This window comes from Nansenia antarctica (assembly GCF_963989245.1).
Source record: "Nansenia antarctica genome assembly, chromosome: 6".
Taxonomy (NCBI): Eukaryota; Metazoa; Chordata; class Actinopteri; order Argentiniformes; family Microstomatidae; genus Nansenia; species Nansenia antarctica.
In genome coordinates, this window is record NC_137676.1 from 65,288,162 (window position 1) to 65,310,693 (window position 22,532).

At 41.4% G+C, this 22,532-nt stretch overlaps 2 protein-coding genes and 1 long non-coding RNA gene across 3 annotated transcripts; 2 read left to right on the forward strand and 1 right to left on the reverse strand.

Moving 5' to 3' along the window:
• The first annotated feature begins 220 nt into the window (after positions 1-220).
• On the forward strand, positions 221-10,446 carry LOC308161000 (interferon-induced very large GTPase 1-like). The gene is made up of 3 exons (XM_080534930.1): positions 221-350; positions 2,824-3,090; positions 4,140-10,446. Exons 1-3 carry the CDS (start codon positions 236-238, stop codon positions 8,738-8,740), a joined length of 4,983 nt encoding a protein of 1,660 aa, XP_080391056.1. The 5' UTR covers positions 221-235; the 3' UTR covers positions 8,741-10,446.
• Positions 10,447-12,165: 1,719 nt separating this feature from the next.
• On the reverse strand, positions 12,166-15,171 carry LOC308160827 (calcium-binding protein 1-like; the record flags this gene model as incomplete). Its single annotated transcript, XM_080534763.1, has 6 exons — positions 12,166-12,191; positions 13,675-13,822; positions 14,137-14,246; positions 14,438-14,572; positions 14,882-14,912; positions 15,163-15,171. The coding sequence occupies 6 exons, from the start codon at positions 15,169-15,171 to the stop codon at positions 12,166-12,168; spliced, it is 459 nt and encodes a 152-aa protein (XP_080390889.1).
• A 6,184-nt stretch (positions 15,172-21,355) lies between these two features.
• LOC308161001 lies at positions 21,356-22,251 on the forward strand. The gene is made up of 3 exons (XR_013937510.1): positions 21,356-21,456; positions 21,685-21,895; positions 22,066-22,251. It is a non-coding gene; the product is annotated as an uncharacterized lncRNA (long non-coding RNA).
• Positions 22,252-22,532: the final 281 nt, after the last annotated feature.

Below are 22,532 nucleotides of genomic sequence, written 5' to 3' on the forward strand. Positions count from 1 at the left end.
AGTATATTTATTTAGAATGTCCACATTGTGTCACATTTAATTTCAGTATTGATATGATCTAATTGTTTTCTTTCCTTTACCAGTGCTGCGCCCTCCTGGGGAGATCCGGTTCCTGTCAGTGAAGTCAGACTCTGTGTGTCTGTGCTGGGGGCCTCCTGAGGGACTGAATGGACCACAGAGGTTCAGAGTGATCTGGAGATGTGATGGAGAGCAGAACAAAGTAACTGTGAAAGACATGTATCAAATCGAAATAAAGGACCTCAAACCTGGCAAGAAGTATGAGTTTGACGTGTCCACAGAGGGAGACAATGGCAGTCAAAGTAGATGCAGCACAGCATCCGTATTCACAGGTACAGTTATGTTTTGGTTATTTGAAACTTTTAAACTGTATTTTTCATGTTATCTGTCAAATGAAAATGACTAAGACATCCTGAAAGAAATCTTGATCTTTGTTACAGTGGTCCCAGCACCCAAAGACCTAAAGATAGACCAGTCAGGAGCAACTTCCTTCACTCTTCACTGGACTAAGGCTCAAGGATTGGAGCAAATCCAGCAGAGCTTCCTCATATCCGTCTTCAGCTCAAGAGCAGAACCCAAGGCAATAACTACTCATGACTGCTCTAGAACATTCTCTGACCTACGACTTAGCACTGAGTACACAATCCAAGTCTCAACAGTGCTGAATGGGCGACAGAGTGAACCAGTCTCTATAACCATCTACACAAGTAAGACAAACCTCATCAGGGACCTTAGGTTGTATAGTTTTCATTACCAGAAATGGCTGTTGGTATAACAATTAACTTCAAGTGCCCCCACCTCCATGATGCCATGATTTCTATTTTATTTTTGAGTCACAGGGCCCTATTATGCACTTCATCAATAAGACGAGGCGGTAGATCTAAACTTAAGACGTGGAGGCGTGGTCAAGGCCACTTTGCTATTATGCGTGCGGTAGTGGGCGCCTAAAACCCGGTGCTAAGCAAAGAAATTAGTCATGGGTGTGTTTTGGGCGTCTTCTCAATCAACCCAATCAGCGTGCCAGGTGCCATTCCCTTTAAGAACCGGCTGCGTTGAGTCATTAGTGCTATGCTATTATGGAAGTCCTAAGAAGGAGGTCAGCGCGCTTCTCTGCCTCTCCCTTCTGAAATAAAGCATTTATACTGTGACCGTAATTGACGTCTTGCCGTGGAGCCACGTGCGTGTTCATGTGTGCCCACATGCATGCGCAAACCGCGGAGGCGCGCTCGTGTTTCAAAACGTGCATGAAGTCTAAACTTTTCAAACCACTTCTTAGCGCTAGGAGCAAAGTCAGATCGCATAATAGCAGGGGCGCCTAGTGCACTTCATTAACATATGAACACTCCCACAATGAGCAATATATGCACGGGAGTTTTACATCTTATGTGTGGGCGCCTATCGACACCTGCATAATAGCAGTAGCGCATATGAAGCGCATAATAAGGGTGGCGGTAGGTCTTAACCTGGCGGTGCGTCTTAATTAAGACTTAAGACGGCAAGTTAAGAAGTGCATAATAGGGCCCACAGTGTTTTATCAGGCTTTGATCAAGGTTAGACATCATAGCTTGAAGAATAAGACTTCATATAGCAGTTTAATCACACAGTATTTATCACAGTATTATCATTTTGTAATCTGAACACATAAATGATGAATCCCAAAATATAATGGTCTTGTTAAATTTAGCCTGTCTTCATATCCTCCAGTGATGATTACCTAAAAGTATGTTCTATTGTTAACTTACCATACTACTACACCTTTCCCTCAGAACCTCCTGCCCCAGACCAGCTGAGTGTTGACTCAGTGGACACCACATCAGCTACTGTCAGCTGGAGCCAGCCTCAAGGAATGGATCAAACCCACCACAAGTACCAGATCTCCTACCACTGCCCAGGGAGGAACCAGGACACCGCTACCACATCCTCACACAGCATCACTCTGTCTGACCTGCAACCTGCCACTGAGTACTCAGTCACCGTCTGCACTAAGATGAAAACTGGGGAGAAAAGTCAACCTGTGTCAATAACCTTCACCACAAGTAAGAACTAACCAAAGAAAAGTCAACACTGAATTTAGGACCTTGATGACCAACAACAGTGCTTCATTCCAAAAACATTTTAGTTCTAGCATGGCTTATGTTCTATAATATAATTCAGTCAATATTTTATGGATTTTTCAAAATCCCAATATATTGTGTATTTTGGCAAGGCAAGGCAGAAAAAGGCAAATGTATTTGTATAGCACATATTCATACAAATGAATGTAAACTCATAGTGCTTTGAAATGGCACCTAATTTTCACTCAATAACCAACTATCCATGTATCCATGTCCATGTATCACAATAATATGTTTTCCTTAAAACTATTGATGCCCATTGCTAAGACTCTCAGCAGCAAAACAGCGTGCAGGGTTAAGGGATGCTTTGTGGTTTGAATATGCTTTTTTCTGACTTCCTTGAGTGGCGGCTGAGGCATGTTAGGATCACTGATACAGAGCCTAACAACCTTCGAAGCGAACCTCCATGTTTTGTCTCAGTATATCTCTCTGCCAGATGCATTTTCAAATGCATTCCTTTAATATTTTCCTGCTCAAATTCATATTAGGAATCCCAGCGTCTGATCAGGTTACAAACTACTTCGCTCACTGTCAACTGGACAAAGGCTCATGGAATAGACCAAGCCCGACATGGCTACCTTGTATCCTAGAAACTATTTACAGTTGCAAAGACTATAGTTTGCTCTCCTTTAATGCTTTCATGTTTTTGTTGTTGTTCTGTAGTACTGAAAACACTGCATGTTTCCCTCAGTACCTCCTGCCCCAGACCAGCTGAGTGTTGACTCAGTGGACACCACGTCAGCTACTGTCAGCTGGAGCCAGCCTCAAGGAATGGACCAAACCCACCACGAGTACCAGATCTCCTACCACTGCCCAGGGAACGACCAGGACACCACTACCACCTCACTCAGCATCACTCTGTCTGACCTGCAACCTGCCACTGAGTACTCAGTCACCGTCTGCACCAAGATGAAAACTGGGGAGAAAAGTCAACCAGTGTCAACAACCTTCACCACAAGTATGGTATTACTGTACATTTACAGTAGTCATTTAACAAAACTCATTTATTTGATCATAATCCAAATAAGTGAATTTAATACCTACTTATAACAGTTTCAGAACCAGTGTTTCCTCTATATGCATTTATTCGTGGCGGGCCGCCACGAAAGACTTTCCTCCGCCACTAATTGATTCAGACAGTCCACTTTGATTCAGGCTGCGCAGAAAGGCAGCGAGTTATTATGACCGGAGAACAGAAAAAAAGCAGATTGAAGCTAGATTAAGGCCGCTTCCAGACCTACATTTCGTTACGATTTAGGGGTAGTTATTTACAATATGTTACAATGTTGCAATTAACCTCGTCGTTTGTGTTCGCACTGCAATCGAGACTGAATCAGATAGCGAGGCGACGCGCTTTCAAAACAGTTTTGTGATTGGTCCGAATGTGTGTGTGTGTGTGTGTGTGTAATGCGAGTTCCGCATGTTCCGCTGCAGCTGTAGGATATATTGGTATTTGATCACCTTGTAGGAGTGACGGCAATAACAGGACGATCTAGTCGTTTTGCCGGTAGAAAAACAATCATGTGCGCTTTATTCTCACTCTCTGCATGCGTACTGACAACAACAACATTCATTAATCTCCGTCCCACTTATATCACGTCATATCACCCGCTAAGCAGCCTGGGTGATTGAGTAAACACAAACATATAACAGTGCTTTGTACAAGGCTGGAACGCCGTGAATTATGAATACTTTGCTCGCTAACGAGCGGTCACTACAACCTTCTATATAAAATCACCTGCTCGGCTTTAATGACTTAACCGCTATTTAAGAAATTATAATTGTTGCCACCCTGTAGTTTTTGGTGAAACTTCGTCTTTGTTTTGAGCGCCAGTGCGCGTTTTATGCTTTTCACTAATGTGAAAAATCCTGGAGGAAACACTGAGAACCCTTTCTTCAAACAGTGCAGTTTTTTCGGAATTAACTGAAAAAGATGGACATTCATTGCTGACGAAGAAGTGTATATGCTGTTTTGCAATAAAAGCATCCTATTTGTACTTTTTGCAGGATTCCATCTCATGGAGCTGCTGTCAAAGGCGGGACTGCAGGATCATTATGAAAACAAGCTTACGTTAAGTACTGTCCTTGAGATAAATGCCAATACCACATCAGATGAGCCACTTCAAACTATGCAGTCACTTCCAGGTGCCTATTTGAAGAAATTAATGATGACAAATGTAAGTGCTAGGAGTGTCAAATGTATAGAAACAGACACTGATAACAGCAATGTCATTCATCCACTAGATCTCATAACTGCCGTGCTTCTGTGCTCAGATGGGCTCTTGCAGCAGGAGATAGTCCTCAAAATGTCTATGTGTCAGTTTGCTGTTCCTTTCCTGCTGCCCAACTGTGAAACAGGACAAAGCACATTGATGCTGTGGGCCATGAGAGACATAGTGAAGACGTTTAAAACCTCTTCTCAAGCAGCCACACAGTCCTTAATTGAGGAGAGAATTGTACAATCTGATATTCCAATGGTATCCTTTGTTAGGATGGGAAAAAGCAGCTTGTCAAAGTCTCAGATTTTGAACAAACTACTTAGTAACCCTCAACAGTGCCATAACACATTTGTTCACCATGATATGGAAGGTGGTGATGTACCTCGGAAAATGTCAAATGGGTTAGTTGAAGTCAGCTGGTACCTCCCATGTGGGAACAAGAACATAGACAGGTTCACCGAGCCCTTGGCTGTGGCCAATCTCAGAGGTGACATGAGGTCCTTTGAAACACAGTTCTCCTTTCTGTGTCAGGCATCAGCTGCAGTTTACATTTTCAGTGATGGTTTAGACAGTGATTTCTTCAAAATGTTGAACAAAAATGTGAAGGCAGAGTTATTTCTGGTTTCTGAAAGAAAATTATTCAGAATAGACACACTGAAAGAAATGATCACAAACTGTGGTATGACAACAGAAAATGTGATTGTGAAGAAAGACCAGAATGATGCAGGATTTATCAAAACCCTTCAGTTATCTGTAGGTGACATCATAGAGAAAGGTCCAAACAAATTGACAATGGAAAAGATGGCTCAGGTAGCTAGCCAGAGTGGGATTTTGGTTGATGAGCACTGTGATGATTGTCAGACTGCCAGGAGGATGGCAGATGCAATCACAAGCAACATATCAAACACAGTGAAATTCAAAGAGGACCAGCTACCCTTACAAGGGCAAATCTGGAAAGAGATCTCCCAGTTGGAGAAAGAGATGTGTCGACTGTTAAAAGCAGGTAAAGAAGAAATTGAACACTACAAAAGCTCTCTGAGGACAAGAGTAAGAGAACTGAGAAATAAGCAACAAAACTTGGGCGTGAATGATGCAATGACAAACTTCATCAAAGGAATGTCAAGCTCAAGAATTACGCGTTCCTATTTCCTCAAATGGATGCGACTCAATTTGGAGAATCTGTCATGGAAGAACCTATCAGGTTTGAAAGAGCGGTACAAAGATCTTCAACAAAATCCTCAAACACAAAAGGAAAAAGACATAATTTCTGATTTGGATAAGCAAATATCTGATAGTTCCTTGGGACTTGAACACTTCTTACGAGAGTTGGGCCAGTTATATGAATGTGTATCCTCACTGCCTAAAAACAGCCCACAAAGAAAACAGATGGAACATTTGCCTGGATTGTGTGCTCAGATGCTGTTGGATGGTTTCCCCATTGAGCTTGTGGACGGAGATGCTTCCAACATCCCATTGAAATGGATATCAGATGTTCTCACTCAGCTTCATACTCTTGTTCAATCCAACAGCAAGATCCAGGTGGTCACCGTTTTAGGTGTCCAAAGCTCAGGAAAGTCGACTCTCCTCAACACCATGTTTGGGGTCCAGTTTGCTGTAAGTAGTGGTAGATGTACCAGAGGTGCCTTCATGCTTCTGATGAACGTCAACAAAGAACTGAAAGAGGAGCTGGGATGTGACTTCATCATTATCATTGACACAGAGGGCTTGAAATCACCAGAGTTAGCTCAACTGGATGACAGTTATGAACATGACAATGAACTTGCAACACTGGTCATAGGACTAAGTGATGTCACAATTATCAATGTTGCCATGGAGAACTCCACAGAGATGAGAGACATACTACAGATCGTGGTTCATGCCTTCCTCAGGATGAAGGATGCGGGAAAGAAGCCATTGTGTCACTTTGTGCACCAGAATGTGTCTGACATGGCCGCCTATCGCAACAACATGACAGGCAGGAAGAAGTTCTTGGAACAGTTGGATGAAGTGACTCTGGCAGCAGCCAGAATGGAGAATAAGGAGAATATCACCAAGTTCACTGACATGATAGAGTTTGATCCAGACACAAGCAGCTGCTACATCCCAGGGCTCTGGTATGGAACTCCCCCTATGGCTCCAGTCAATGCTGGCTACAGTGAGGCTGTGTATGACTTCAAAAAGACCTTGATGCAAGATTTTTTTAAAAATCAGGAAAATCATGACATGATAGATTTCCTGAAGTGGACCAAATGTTTGTCGGAAGCTGTGAAGTTTGAGAAATTCGTCTTCAGTTTCAGAAACAGCTTGGTTGCCGATGCATACACCAGCATATGCATTGAGTACAATAGTTGGGATTGGTCATTTCAGAAGAATATGTATACGTTGATTCTAGCTGCAGAAAATACCATTTTAAATTCCAATCCCCAAATCACCATAAGAGATAATCTAAATGACTTGGAGAGGACTTTATTTGAAGAGATTTCAAAGGGCGAAAAGGAAATTGAAGAAAATATAGAGAAGTACTTTAAAAAGCAAGATGGTAATGTCAAACTTGTGGAAAAATACAAGGAAGGTTTTGTAATCGATGCCAAAAGACTTATTCAAGAGACAAAAAACACAATGAAGGACAAACTGCACAGAGCAGTTGAAATCAAAGAGGGAATGGCCCAACTGGAGCACATCAAGAGCTCACAGGCGAGTACAATGGAAAAGGAAGTACTGAACTTGCTCCAAAAGTGTAAACAGAAAAACACAGTTTTATCAGACGAGGCCCTCGGAGAAGAGTTTGAGAACATGTGGAAGAGAACCTTGTCTAAGCTTGACTTCAGAGAACTCCCAACGATCAATGTTGCTCAAAATGCCTTCTCCCTGTTACGACAACATGTATCTACAAGAGGGAGTCATGTCAATTATATGTTGGTTGACAACCCTTTGGTGAATTGTGGAAAAGAAGCCTTTGTTGTGCCTTCGTCTGGGTCTTTGCATATGTCGGCTTGCATTCCGGCGTACAGGAATAAAGACCACCACAAGAGCAAAGTACAATCCATTTGCAACAACATCATAAGTCAGTGTCAGGACTTGATAACACAGACGGTTGACAAAAGAGCAGATTACTATGACACATGCATCAAAGAGCTGCTTACAAAGATCGATAAAGCATTGCAACCAAAGAAAGGTAAAGTCAATGAAGAATGTGAGATTTCCCTAAAGCTACACATCTGTGGTATAGCAGTCACAAGATTTCAGAAGATGCATGATGATTTTGTTGCACATAACAACCCACAGAAGTGTTTGGAAAAATCTAAGGACAAGTATTATGAAGCCTTCACGGCCATGTTTCATGAGCGAGATCAGTGTCAGAAGACAGCTGAGGACACAATGGACTGTTTACGACCAGCTGTGCAGGAATATGTGACCAAAATGATTGGTCCTGAAATTGTTGACAAAGTTAAGGAGGGTGAAGGGTCAGAGGATTACAGCACACGAGGGGCTTTCCAGTTCTCCATTTTAGAACAGCTCCTTACTGATGGAGAATATGATAAATATGACCAGTACATTACAGACTATGAAACATTTGTGAAGAAGTGGCTACTTGACAAAATTGTCGATAAACTTTCAAAGGAGAACAGTGTAAAAGAATTGGAGAAGAAAAGTCTCTCGATGATTGTGGAGAGGATCACTGCTTCAATATTAACTACCAAAACCAGCGGTGTAAATGATATCAAGAACTTCATTGGAAACCTTCGCAGGGCTCTTGAAGACAAGCTTGACTTTCTAAAGCATCCTCTGGATTCCATTACCTTACTGACCATTGCAAACACAGAGTCATTTTCTGACTACCTCACAAAGTCTGTGAAAGAAATGGAGCAGTTATTGGCAGCTGAGTATGACCAGACTACGGACATCAGAGAAAAGCTGACATCTCTGCCATTCAAGCCTCAGGACAAAATATTCTCCAGTCTGTTTGGATGTGGGAAACAATGTCCCTTCTGTGGTACACCTTGTGAAGCAGGTGGGGGGGAGCACACTAAACACTGGTCCACCATTCACTGTTCTACTGGGCTCAGACATTGGCGGTATATAAGCAATCAGATGTTATTAACTGACATATGTTCATCTTTAGTGATTAGTAACCAAACATTTAAAAACAAGCTGACAGAAAACATCTTTAAGCCCTACAAAGACTACCAGACATATTACCCTGACTGGATCATTGAAGGAGATGCCAGCATTAGCGCTTCAGACTACTGGAAGTATGTGATGGCCACATTTAATGAGAGGATAGCCGAGCGCCATGCGGCAAAGCCTGCTGTAATCCCAGGTGACTGGAAAACCTTAACAAAAGATGATGCAATGAACAGCTTGAAACTGTCATTTAACAGAAAATAAAGTGGCAGACTATAAGGGGACGATGTCACATGATACCCCGAAATAACTCACTTGGTAGCGTGTAGGATGTCAGTCACCTCAGAAGTCTTGAAATAGAACATACAACTCTGCATCATTTATCAAAGAACAATTGTCTGACCACAGCAAGGATAATGTGTTCCTATAATTCAGGGAGTACGAAGTTAGTTTTAAGATGCCTGGTGTTCATACACCAGTGGATGTTCCAGCTGATCTGTCTAATCTTGAATCATGAATAGGTAGGCAAAGGGCAAGTTTCTATGTTTGACATCACTGACTGGCAGCAACAGGCTGGCATATAATAGGTGTGTGATACCCAATACACCTAGAAGAGTAGTACCGTCCAGAGTAGGACCACAAGAAAAAGACATTTGCGACAACATCATAACTTTGTGTCAGGACTTGATAACATAGATGGTTGACAGAAAAGCTGATACAAGACACTTGCATCATGAAGCTGCTTAGAGAGATTGATGAAGCATTGCAACCAAAGAATGATAGTCAATGAAGAATGTGAGAGTATTACAAGGCCATGTCATACATGATAACCATATATGACATCATAGAATGGTAATGTACAGTAAGGCGTGAGTCACCTCAGACGTTTAGAAATGGTCAATTACATGTACAAAGTACAACTCCTGTATCATTTCTCACAATTGCTTGACCACAGCAATGCAATATATTTTCCCCTTTGAATCAAGTTGTAGTTTAAAGGTATCTCACACATGCCTCAGTTGGCTGTGGCTAAAACAGTTCAGTGGTGGTTACCACCTGTCTAATATTAATCATGAAAGGATACAGGGCAAGTTATGTGTTTGATATCGCAGACTGACAGCTACCTGCATGCTGGCATACAATAGGTGTGTGACACCCAACACACCTGGCATAGTAGTATCATCCATGGACTATCTGATAAGAAAAATATATATACAATTGATTTATTTTGGGGGTAGCAAAGATTTGACAGCAAAGGATTATAGAGACTAATATCATGTGAACAGATTGTACACTTCCTGTATTTCTCATGTGGTCCTTGATGGAAATGTTTTAGGTGCAAATGTTCAAAATGTAAAATAATATGCAAAATGTTCATGATGTGTGTGTAAAATGTATTTTGAAGTCTCTACAATGCCATCAAAGAATCTGTAAGACAAACCCAAATTCACGGATTGTCAACGCATAAATGGAAGATTACTACTTGTATTACTGCTTCTATTACACCCTTATTCTATTGTCACTGTTTTATTATGTTTATGTTTTTATTCTTTTATTCTGTTTTATATTACTATATTATATTGTCGATCTGTTTATTGTTGTTGACTGTTGTTGAAGCAAGATCGCCAAGCATTTTACTATATCAAATACGGCTGTATGCGATGTACGTGACAAATACTATTTTATTCCATGTCAAAGATCTTTAGTCTAAGGACTTTTTGACCACTGCAGTGTACATTCATATACCTATCTAACAACAGTGTATGTATACATTATGCAGTCAATTGCATTATTGTTTTAAAGGACCTTTAAGGATGTACTGTATCATGTCAAGGGGAACGTTTAATCCATGTCTTTTAACCATTATTATTTTCATAAATCCATGTCTTTTGATTTTTATATTCTTATTCCAATGAAGAATGAAAAACATTTATCATGTCAAGTTTTTTTTGCAATAAAAATTGTTTATTGACATACTTAAATCCTTCATAAATTCATTAAAAGAAAAATAGTAAACTGTAAAAATGTAAATCATCATTGTAATAATAACATTAATTCTAAATCTAGTGATATGTTAACACCACAAAGTAAGACGAGTCCTCTAACAATTGCCTCCATGGTGTAATAATAGCAAGGACCTTTACTCTGTTCACAATCTCTGATCCATAATTATAATAATTACAACCTCATAATGTTACAGGTCACACAGCAGCACACAGTACATGGAAAGGATTGGTGCAATAGTAATGATGTAAATAACCGTAAAAACAACACAAAATATGTTTGTCCATTGAACAGAGTAACAACAATATACCATACTCAGGTCTGGGCCCTATTCCACGAAGCTCGATCAAGTTCTAAGCCTCGATAACGTTTTAAGCCTCGAAAATGTTAGCTTGCGTTCGGTGCCATCAATGTGGCTCAAATAATTCGCTGCTTGGTTGAGCTCCTTCTGAGTCAGATATAATTAGCCTGGTCCCGACCAGGCTAAAACACAGGCTATAGTGAGACGCGCGTCAAAAAAGGCTCACAGGCGGAAACTAAACCCCCGAATGACAGTTCCTCGTGTGTCTTTTAGGAAATATTAGTTCCCACTTCACACGAGATAGATAGATTAGATAGTTTGACTGTGTGATAGATAGATAATTTGATATTTTGAAAGTGTGATCGATCGATAGATAGTTTGATTGTGTGATAGATAACTTGATATTTTGAAAGTGTGATAGATAGATCGATAGATCAATAAAGAAAAGAGTGTAAAAAAAAAGAAGTAATTTTATCAACTTGCATTGCTGTCATCACAGCGGTCTGGCTGGCCTAGTTGTTAAGGCAGCCGACTGGAGTTCCAAAGGTTGCGTGTTCGAGACTTGACTGAGTCATTCTTTTTTTTTTTTTTTTTACATTTAACCGAAGATTTCATGCAAAGGCTTCAAACACCATTGTAATCGTGTCAGTTCTTGTAAATTAGCCTGCACCATAATTTTATAGCCTACATACTTTTTTAGATGAGATTTTAGATTAGATTCAGACAACGAAATGCAGTAAAAAGTGCATCTGAAGAGGGATTTGAACCACCGATATAAAATGACGAATAAATCCTGTGGCAGCGGTCGATACCACTAGGCCATTGTGGCGATATGACGGTTTGTAGCCTGCTGCGGATATCACCACAGTAGTAATATTCATTTATTAAAATATGAACATATAACAATAACTGGGGCTAGTATGACCTACGCATTTAATCGGTCAGCAATTTCTTGCCAAACCATTTCCCTCGCCTTGTTAATTGCGGCAGTATTGCACTATTTTACATCTTATTTTTCCGTCTTCATAAAAATCAATAATTCGGAATGCTGCGCAAATGTAGTACCCCTGCAGAGTGGAGTATCTTCATTTCGACAGATTGACTCTTCTGGGCTTTTTATGTCTGCGTGCACGCGCCCATATCGAAGATTTGTAAGCCTGTCTTCTGTGAACACTGATGACACAAGGCTGATCCTCGTTCGAGGAATCACCTGAGGCTTGAATTCCAATCTCGAGTTGCCTGAGCGCCGCATTTATTTATAGCGCCGCTATACTGATCCACCTTTAGTGGAATGACCCCCTGGTCCGTGACATCTCACAGTGGAGGTTTGGCTGAGCTCCTCACTCTCCTCTTCACACTGAAACGGTCATCTGTTTCTGGCGATTTAGCGAGACATCATTCGCACAAACTCTATTGAGACACACACATCATCACACACATCATGTATTGAGTCGACTCAATATGAATGAGGTATACAGTGGCTGTTTGTGTATTCTATTGTGTGAATGTGTGTGTGTGTGTGTGTGTGTGTGTGTGTGTGTGCGATAGGGATGGACGGTTTTTCGGTTAAACCGAAAACCGCGGTTTCTAAAAATAGAAACGGTTTTTTATCAAAACCGTCTGAAACCGTTTTTTTTTTTTTTTTTTTTTAGAAGAATAAAATAGAATAAGAATAAAACTGGAACATGTCGTGTGTGAAAATAACAATGATACAGTCTGAATCTGCCGCGCAATGAGTGAGAGGTTTGGTCAGTTGTGAAGAATAACTGAGGATTAATATCGAATTGGGATTATATTTAAGGGTAACGAATCACTCTATGGGAAAGATAGTTGCCTTCAGTTATTGGTAGATAGGAAAGGTTTTTTACAATTACTCGCTTACATTTAATAAGATCATTTTCGCTGCTCTCTGTAAAGCGCATTGGGTCACTTTTGTGAGAAATGCGCTATAGAAATAAAATGTGATTTGATTTGATATCAATCAAACTTTATTTATGTTCTATAGCACAAATCATGCATTGAATGTAACTCCAAGTGCAGTATTTACTAAACCACAATATAATAAAACAAGAGCTATACGGATCAAGAGTGTTTGTGCACAGCGCCACTGTGTGTGAAGGCGCTACTGAAAGTGATGACAGAACGCATGTCTCAGAAGATACCCGGTCACTTAGTGACGCAAAGGTAGTTCTGTATTTATCTCTATCTGTATTAGTACATTTATTTTGAAAGCTCTATTTTGACAGCTCTACCATGGGCACTTTTATTTTGATGGGGCATTCTTTGTTGATTGACTTACGACAGTTCAGGACGAGTCAGTCTCGCGGCATGTGGTTTTTATGAAAAGCTTTAAGTATGTTCACTGCATAATTCTAAGTCTAATATTTCAGTGATTATTGAGCAGTATTCAAATATTTAAATACATTGAGCAGCAGCTGAAACTTTGTCTAAGAACCAAGATATTGAGAAAGCAGTTCATTCAATGAAGACGCTGTTCCAAGAGATGATCTTCCGTGCAGGCGTGCACCCTGGATCAGCGGAGCTGGTGTGTTAAGTGTTCATGTGTTTTCATGTATGGTGTAGCTTACAAAAGTCTGCCTTTCCACTTATATTTGTGAAACTAAGTAGCCTAAATGTGTTGCGACTGTGCTTACGGTGTTTTAATGGTGTTCGACATGAGTGTATTGTAGCAGTAGGGCTCAATTATTTGAAATTGGCGCTTTTTTATTAAAAAAAAAAATTACGTTTTTTTTTTTTTTTTTTTAATGTATTTTTCGGTTAACCGGAAAACCGCGGTTTTACTCTCTGACGGTTTTTCGGTTTCAATAATTGGAAACCGTCCATCCCTAGTGTGCGAGTTACTATGATTAAACAAGAGGAAGAGTTGTATCACCTTCGAAGTCGACCAGGCCGTCCCCGTTCAGGTCCACGTCCCGGAGGATCTCGTCGATCTCCCGATGGTTCAGCTGCTCCCCCATCAGCTTCTTCATGGCCTCCCTCAACTCCCCCAGGCTGATCTGACCGTCCCCGTTAGAGTCAAACTGTGGGAGGCAGGGGAAAGGTGAGGGGGAGAGTGGGGAAGGGTGGAGGAGAGGAGGGGGAGGGGCAGAGGAGTGGAGAGAGAGGGGAGGGGTGGAGGAGAGGAAAGAGAGGGGGGGGGGTGCGGAGGAGAGGAGACAGAGGGGCACGGGGGCAAGACAAAGGGGGGAAAAGGTAGAAAGAATTAGGGGAGTGGGTGGACAGAGCGAGGAAGTTAGAGGGGTAACAAGAACAGGTTGAGGCAATCTTGTCTGAGGTCTTACACTCTTAACATTTTACCAGTATCTTTCATTTTTAAACACTGTGACTTCTTTACCTCTCTGAAAGCGTCCCTCAGCTCCTTGACTCCTATCATGTCGGCTGTCTCTGCTAACATCTTTGGACCCATCAGGTCCACAACGTCTTCAAAGTCCACTCTGCCTCCACCTAGAGGGCAAAAGAAGCCATTACACAAAATGCTGATAATGAGGTTAGATAATGGTACAGTATGTACACACACACACTCACACACACACACACAGTACATGAGTGTATGCATTGCCGTTGATGTGTATTTGTGTGTGTGAGAGATTATGTGAGTGAGTGTGTGTGTGTGTGTGTGTGTGTGTGAGACTCACAGATCTGCTGACTAAGCTCTATCAGCTCCATCTCAGTGGGCATGTACCCCATGGTCCTCATGCACTCTCCCAGGTCCTTACAGCTGATGAAGCCGTCCTTGTCCTTATCAAACTCCCTGAAGGCCTCTCTCAGCTCTGCCCAGGGGAGAGAGGGGGGAGGTGAGAGGGAAGAGGAGAAGGGGAGAAGGGTGATAGGGGGGAGGAGAAAGGTGAGGTGAGAGGTGAGAGATAGGAGAAGGGCGAGGGGGTAGAAGAAGGGTGAGGTAAGACTCTTACCGTAAGAGGGGGGGAGAAAGCGGTTAGAGGGGGATAGATTGGCCATTGTTTCAACTTTAAAAACAGCATACACTTTTTCCAGTATTATTTAACTATATGGAAAGAGGAAAATGTGTGCAGTATGGAGAGAGTAGAGAGAAAAACAGGATTATGGTGCTGACTGTGTACCTTCCATCTCCTCTGGCCGTAGATCTCTGTCCTGTGGTGGAGATTGCAGGAGGAGAAAGAGGGAGAGACAGTGAGACAGGCACGCTCATACACACACACACACACACACACACACACACACACACACACACACACACACACACACACACATACACGTTGCCAAACACAGCAAGATAAATGTACACCAAGACAATACAGAGATTAACACCGGACAAACACATACTGAATTAAACATACAGTATGTGTTTATTAAACAACAGTTTACACAGTATCATCCAAACGTCTGTCATTGCCATGACTGAACTGGACAGATCACAAAGGGAAATTTAGCATCTTTTGCTATTAATATTTCATGGATAACGGTTGATTCAGGCTTATCAGGTAATATGATATTGCTCATGTCGTGGACACTAGAAAAACATAAAGTCATGGACAAAAATATTGGCTGGTGATTTTTGTTTGCATTGGAACAACACAATAAATGCAGAAAAAAGCCAAATATGATATCATTCCACACAGATAAAAAAAGAAAAAAGTTCCTTCTTCTAGCATTGTGACTGCCAATGGCCCCTGGTCCTAGCATAAATTTCTCTTTCTTATGAAGACTGATGGATAGATGATTCACTTACTTAGACAAATGTATTTGTTGTAAGTCACTTTGTATAAAGGTGTCTGTCAAAAAAAAATATCAATGTAAAAAACAGGGCCGAGCACATATGACCTGGGGAAGATACTGAGCCTCCACTCTCTCTTATGAACAAAGGACAAGTCCATCAGGTCATACCAACTAGATTAATTGTTTAACGGACAAAACATTATTATTAATATGGTTAATGCATCCTTTTTTGATCGGGCCGGCCCAAAGCATGGGAATGTATGGGATCGCATATGGCCTCTAAATGAATTGATTAATTTATTTAAATGTATGTTTTGTAGTTATTATTTTTGTCAGGCATAAGCCACAAATGTAGGGCACTTGGCACGAACGTGAAAGCCGACAGCGGAACAAGAGCTTAGATTTGTTTATAAGGCAAGATCTCATTAACGACAAGACAAATTACATGTTTTGTAGCTCAACTAGCTTATCTGTGTTTAGTGCTGTTCAATGCAAGATAGACATACTGGCTGAGGTCTATCTAAGGGGCAGTGTTGTATTTTAGGAAAGACAGAAGTGCAAGTAAATTCACCATTAGGAATTTAAGATGTTTTATAGGTTCATAACTGATCAAATATCATTATTTTCATTGAAGCCACAGTCTGTAATTTTCCCAATAAATTCAAATAATGTATAGTGCGTAAGCCTACCCCTGGATTTTGATAAATATGACTTAAATATCATAATGTTATAAACAGTCTCTCCTTTCATTAACCAAAACACCAATGACTTATGCTAAGATCTTGCCGAGGGACCCCAAATTCATTTATGTCAATGTGTTAAATCAGAACTGAAATGTAGCATAATATTTAATGTTTATCTAAGGTGGATATTTGTACACTTTTTTGTTGTTGTTGTTGCTCACTCAGTCGCTCGCTCGCTCACCTCACTTTTCAGAAAATGAAATCCGTTAAACAATGAATCAAGTTTGCATGGCATAATTTATTCAAATGATTAAATAATAGCTTTGATCTAAACAGGGTTGCCCACCGTTGCAATTAGGAATCTGAGAGTATGTTCTATGTGATTGACAGGCCTTGAATCACAGGAATATGGCTGGATTGGATTATAGAGGTCGGCAGAGAACAGGAGAGAGATTATATTAGTACAGTAAATTGTATTGTAAATCACTAAAGCTTATCAGTTTTTTCCACACAGTCTATTTGGTTGTTGGTTGATAAGATAATGGACTGTCACCTCTCGATTCAGAATGAGAGTGTGTTGTTTTCACTCGAGAATGGGTCTCAGACAGAGTTGTTTTATGTAAATTTAAATTTTTTACAACATGTTCACATCAACCAATCACTGCCCACCACAGCAGTAACTGACCTCTCTTAAGCACTGCAATTTCAAAAATGACGTTGTGGCGACGAGTTGTTTCTGGACAGGTTTAGTAGTTCAGCTCTATGAGAACAACAATAGGAATGAAAATCAAACCTGTTTCGGGACAGGTTACATGAATGAAACTCAAACCTGTGTGACGGTCGATGGGTAGGAGAACCTCACGGGGGTGGATGTGGATCACTGGTGGAGATGGTGTAGAGCAGGGGTCTTCAACCTTTTTCAACCCAAGGACCCCTTGGACGAGAGACAAACAGAACAGGGACCCCCACATGTAATATATATTTTTAAATGTCTCACATTTTAAAGCCTATAATAACTTTTATATTTACTTCATTCACCTTTTCTTTCACCGTATTAACCTATTTATATACTGGGTTATTAGCCTATATGTGTTTATGATTGATAAAACGTTCATGCATAATTATGATTGGTTATTATTATTGTTGTTGTTGATAAGGCTTATATTTTCTATTATTATTATTTTTCAACAATGAAACTTTTAGCTTCAGGAAGCCAGGTATGCCTACCTCAGTGAGATGACTGGCCCTGGTGGGTGGTACACAGCTTGTCTATTCTGGGGGAGATGGAGGTTGTCAGGCAGAGCATCATGTCATCCTCAGACTGCTGTCTGGAACGGTATTTGCTCTTCAGGTAGGTGAGGGAGGAGAATCCTCTTTCACAAAGATAAGTTGTTGCAAAAGGCAAGAGGCTCATCGAGAACTGGGTGAGAGGCTGTGTGACTCGTACACATTATTGTGTGTACTGTCTGTGGTTAGGTCGATCAGCTGATCTTCCTCAGCGCCTGTCAGGTTTAGGCGTCGGATGCATTGTCTTTGCATGGAAACCGTATCCATGTCTTGTGCTTTCTCCAAGACTCAGTCTCAGAAAAGTACTTCTCAAATTGACTTTCGAGTGCCTCCAAGTGATCAACAATTGCGCATTTCACGTCAGGCGAGGGCACCGCGGAATCCGCGGAAATGCATTGAAATGTGCAGCCAGCTCCGCGCGGTAGCAGAATCTCGTGGATAGCTGTATGTACGGTGGCCGACAAGGGCAAACGCGCTGCAAATACCGGAAACGCGCTGCATACCGGAAACGCGCTGCAAATAGAGAAACGCGCTGCATATAGCTCACAACACAACGGAAGTGTAGAAAAACGCTGCAATTCAGTTCACAACACAACTGTTCTCACAACGGAAGTGTTCTGGGGGGGAACGATAAGTGGAACGGACCGGAGACGTGTTTTTGAAGTTCCGAAAAGCAGTTCTGAAGAGGTTGTGGAGTGAAGAGGCGACATAAAAGGTACATATTATATTTCTTATTTATGTCTGCAGATAACATGTGCTGTATTTCAAACCGTACACACACACACCCTGTGATGTTTTATTTCTGTGTAAATGAAGCAATGTCCTTCACGAAGCATGCTAGTTAGCGCGTTAGCTAGTTCTTTTCACTCCGAGCAGTGTCGACATCGATGGGGGTCTCCAATCGACTCCATTCAAAGTGATTTACATTCCCTGTCCTCTCCCCTGTCCGGACACATTTTCACCGTAAGCCCCGGTAAGGCGACGTTATTAACCCGCAAAGAGTGTATCCCGGGCACCGTCTTTGTCCGCGAATAACACCGGCTAGGAAATTGGTAAAAATACAAGACTATGCTGGATAACTCCACCATCAGTATACGGTCAGTTTGAGCCATCAGGCATCATTCTGGCACCCCGGGAAGTAATGTTTTGAATCCCGAGAGCATGCATATATGTCTATCCGAAAATAGTACACTCTCCTCGGTAATGTGGAGGAACGAAAAGCTTACAGCACCGTGTATTCGGCACGGTTCTTTGCCGGTGTGAAAGCCCTATCCTATCCCTCTGCCTCTCCACTCAATTAATCCTTTATTCATTCATTCATGTATGAATCCACCCATTAGTCCATTATGGACAGTGCGCTAGTTATGCGTGATTGTCAAATGTTTCAGATTTACACATGATTGGTGAAGATGATATGTACTGTCTGTCAGACCATATATCTTTTTTTTTATTCTGGCCCAATATGATTTTCTCTCTCTCCTCCTCTCTCACCCTTATGTCTCTCTCTCCTCCTCTCCTCCTCATGTCTCTCTCCTCCTCTCCTCCTCATGTCTCTCTCCTCCTCTCCTCCTCATGTCTCTCTCCTCCTCTCCTCCTCATGTCTCTCTCCTCCTCTCCTCCTCATGTCTCTCTCTCCTCCTCATGTCTCTCTCCTCCTTATGTCTCTCTCCTCCTCTCCTCCTCATGTCTCTCTCTCTCCTCCTTATGTCTCTCTCCTCCTTATGTCTCTCTCCTCCTTATGTCTCTCTCCTCCTTATGTCTCTCTCTCTCCTCCTTATGTCTCTCTCCTCCTTATGTCTCTCTCTCCTCCTTATGTCTCTCTCCTCCTTATGTCTCTCTCTCTCCTCCTTATGTCTCTCTCCTCCTTATGTCTCTCTCTCTCCTCCTTATGTCTCTCTCCTCCTTATGTCTCTCTCCTCCTCATGTCTCTCTCTCTCCTCCTTATGTCTCTCTCCTCCTTATGTCTCTCTCCTCCTTATGTCTCTCTCCTCCTTATGTCTCTCTCCTCCTTATGTCTCTCTCCTCCTTATGTCTCTCTCTCTCCTCCTTATGTCTCTCTCCTCCTTATGTCTCTCTCCTCCTCATGTCTCTCTCTCTCCTCCTTATGTCTCTCTCCTCCTTATGTCTCTCTCCTCCTTATGTCTCTCTCCTCCTTATGTCTCTCTCCTCCTCCTCTCTCTGGTAGTTCAAGGATGAGGTGGTGAAGGAGGTGGTGGAGAGGATGTGTAATGACTTCTCTGGCCAGTGCTGCACCCACAAAAAGAAAAAAATGTGGAGACAACGCCAACCCAACTCAACCCTACTTGATGAAGACAGGAACCACAGGCAACCGGTGAAAATCACAGGCATATGGGCTCCCATGTCAGGTAAAATAGTCTTACTGAAAGACCTTGTATAAAAAATATTGATGGGAATCTATAGCCTACCTTAATACTTGATGTCTTTTATTTTCAGAGAATCCACAGCTCCTGTTTGAAGGGACCGTGTTCCTGCCACTCCACAGAGAAGATCCCCTGACAGGCTGTAATTGGACTGATTTTCCTGCATGGAAATACAGCTTATTTTATCAAAAGTATACTTGTGTGAGAGTGCTTTGTCTTTTCCTAAATGCCATTTATTTATTCACATGTTTATTTTATCAAAAGTATACTTGTGTGAGAGTGCTTTTTCTTGAAGATGACGTGAAGATGTCTTAAGATGGCTTGAGATGTCTTGGAAATATGAAGATGTCTTAGAAATATGAAGATGTCTTAAGATGTCTTGGAAATATGAAGAACACAATGAATGTCATAGTATTGTCTCAGCATTTTATTATTTAAAAAACAACATACTAATCATACTGTGGATTACTAATTGATAAAGACATTTACAGGAAATTGCAGGAACTATTATAAATAGGAACAAAATGATTATGTGTACAACATTATTATATGAACAAAATGATTATATGTACAAAACCTTTTGTAGGTAGGACACTATTGGACCTCGGCCCAAATCTAGTACTGAACCTGACCCCCCATGCTAAACCATTTGGAAGTACAGTATACTAGGACTCCAATTCAGACACACTGGGGGGCTGTCACAAATCTACTAATTATGTAAAATACAAATAAATAAACAAGAATGTGTTGTGTAACAACTCCCCCAAGATTCCCCTCCACCACAGAGAGACTAAACTGTCCTTCTGAAAGAGACTACACTGACATCCTCCATCCCAGACAGACTACAATGACCACCATCACAGTGTGACATGGGAGAGTTACTCCATATGAGAGTGGAGAAACCTATTCTTCAGGTAGCATGTGTTCCTGATGTTGTGGACTACTCTTTTATCAACAATTTCACAGTATTGCCCATTGGTGGCAGTTGACTTCATACCTATCCCAACAAGTTGGCGTGGTTCCCAAAAACATTTATGATGTAGGAACAGGAGGGTGTCAGTGATGGCTGAGGGTGGGAAGAGAAGCTTGTACTCTTCACAGCCTGTCAGGGGATCTTCTCTGTGGCGTGGCAGGAACACGGTCCCTTCAAACAGGAGCTGTGGATTCTCTGAAAATAAAAGACATCAAGTATTAAGGTAGGCTATAGATTCCCATTCCACTGAACTGATCAGAAACACCTTAAAACACAGAGGGACCCCTTCTATTTAGTAAATACCTTTTGTGGCACTGCAGGTTTTCTGTTGTTTGGTGATCATTATGCTAATTCTAAATCCATTACATGGAAATGCATCACCTACAACAAACTACATCTCTAATTTGAGTGTTTTTTCAGATCTCAATTCTGGATGGACCTCATGAATGACCTGAGGGAGAGAGATTTGTTCAGTGGCAGTCATGAGCACGTATGCCTAGTGTTGTGTTCATGGGTGTGCTACAGCGGGACCTTGATGAATGCAGGGAAAAGTGGAACACACACACCATCAGACCTGTTCACCAGTCTCGTTGTCCATCTGGGAAACCAGATGTCATGTACAACCTGCCTCACAGGTTTGGTTCTATCAATTACAATTATTTTTTCATTCTTGTACTTCTACATTCACAATTCACATGTACTTCTAATTGTCTAAAATGCAATCAACTGTAGTTGCCTGTTGAGTAGCTTTCAATTGAAATACTTTTCTCTAAAAAATGATTATTTGATACAATGATACATTTATAACAAAATGTTTTAATGAAAACAGTACAGTTAGTGTGCCAGTTAACTGTTACCCACAGGTTTGGCAGAACTGACTGTGGGTTCAAAGTCCCACCACACGAACTAGGCCAGTTTGTTTCGGAGTCTACCTACAGTCCATGTGGAGATCAGCATCTCCAGGGACACTTTGAGAACCTGCAGAGAAGGCTTGGTCTGATGCAGGCCTTGACCTGGCAGTCTGGTGTACAGAACTATATCAGACTGAAGAACATGGCTGATATGTCATGATATGTGAGTACACATTTCAAAGAACAAAGTTAACCCTTTAACTACTGAAATCTAGTTAAGCCAGTTTAGTTTACTGTAGTCCAAACCCTGGGGAATTTTGTATCCCAAAGTCCATGTTGTTCTGAAACTCATTGTAATTCATGGCCATCGGTATCTCTATTGTGTTGGCGCAGGTTCTGCTCATTGGGAAGCGTGATGTCCGCAGAAAAAGCAGTTTTGGGTGGTGGCTGGATCCCAGAGGGAGGCAGTGCGTCGAGTCCTGTGGCGAACATGAGGATGTCCTGGAGGAAGATTCCTGTTTGTTTCTCTGAAAAAAGTAGATTTAGTTTAGTTGTAAAATATAATATTTCAATGGAACTGCCAGCAATAGAAGATGATATCAAGATGACATAATTAAAAGATCTGGGGACTGTTCAGGTCTTCTGCAGGGTAGGGAGTGTGTTTATGATGAGATAATTAAAATAAACCTTCTGTGTCAAGAAGTCTCTCCAGAATCCGAGTACACAGGTTTCTTCCTGTCGCCTTGTGCACCCTGCTTCACTGAGCTGAAAAAAATAAATACCTACGGCTTAAATTCAGATGTCAATCCTCGTCTGGTTTCTTTGAAAAACATTAGGTTTAAAACATACAATACCAGCAC

Coding starts and splice junctions, on each gene's coding strand:
- LOC308161000 (XM_080534930.1), top strand. CDS start 236: ATGTATCAAATCGAAATAAAGGACCTCAAACCTGGCAAGAAGTATGAG. Junction 351..2,823: donor CACAGCATCCGTATTCACAG/GTACAGTTATGT, acceptor TGTTTCCCTCAG/TACCTCCTGCCCCAGACCAG. Junction 3,091..4,139: donor GTCAACAACCTTCACCACAA/GTATGGTATTAC, acceptor TACTTTTTGCAG/GATTCCATCTCATGGAGCTG.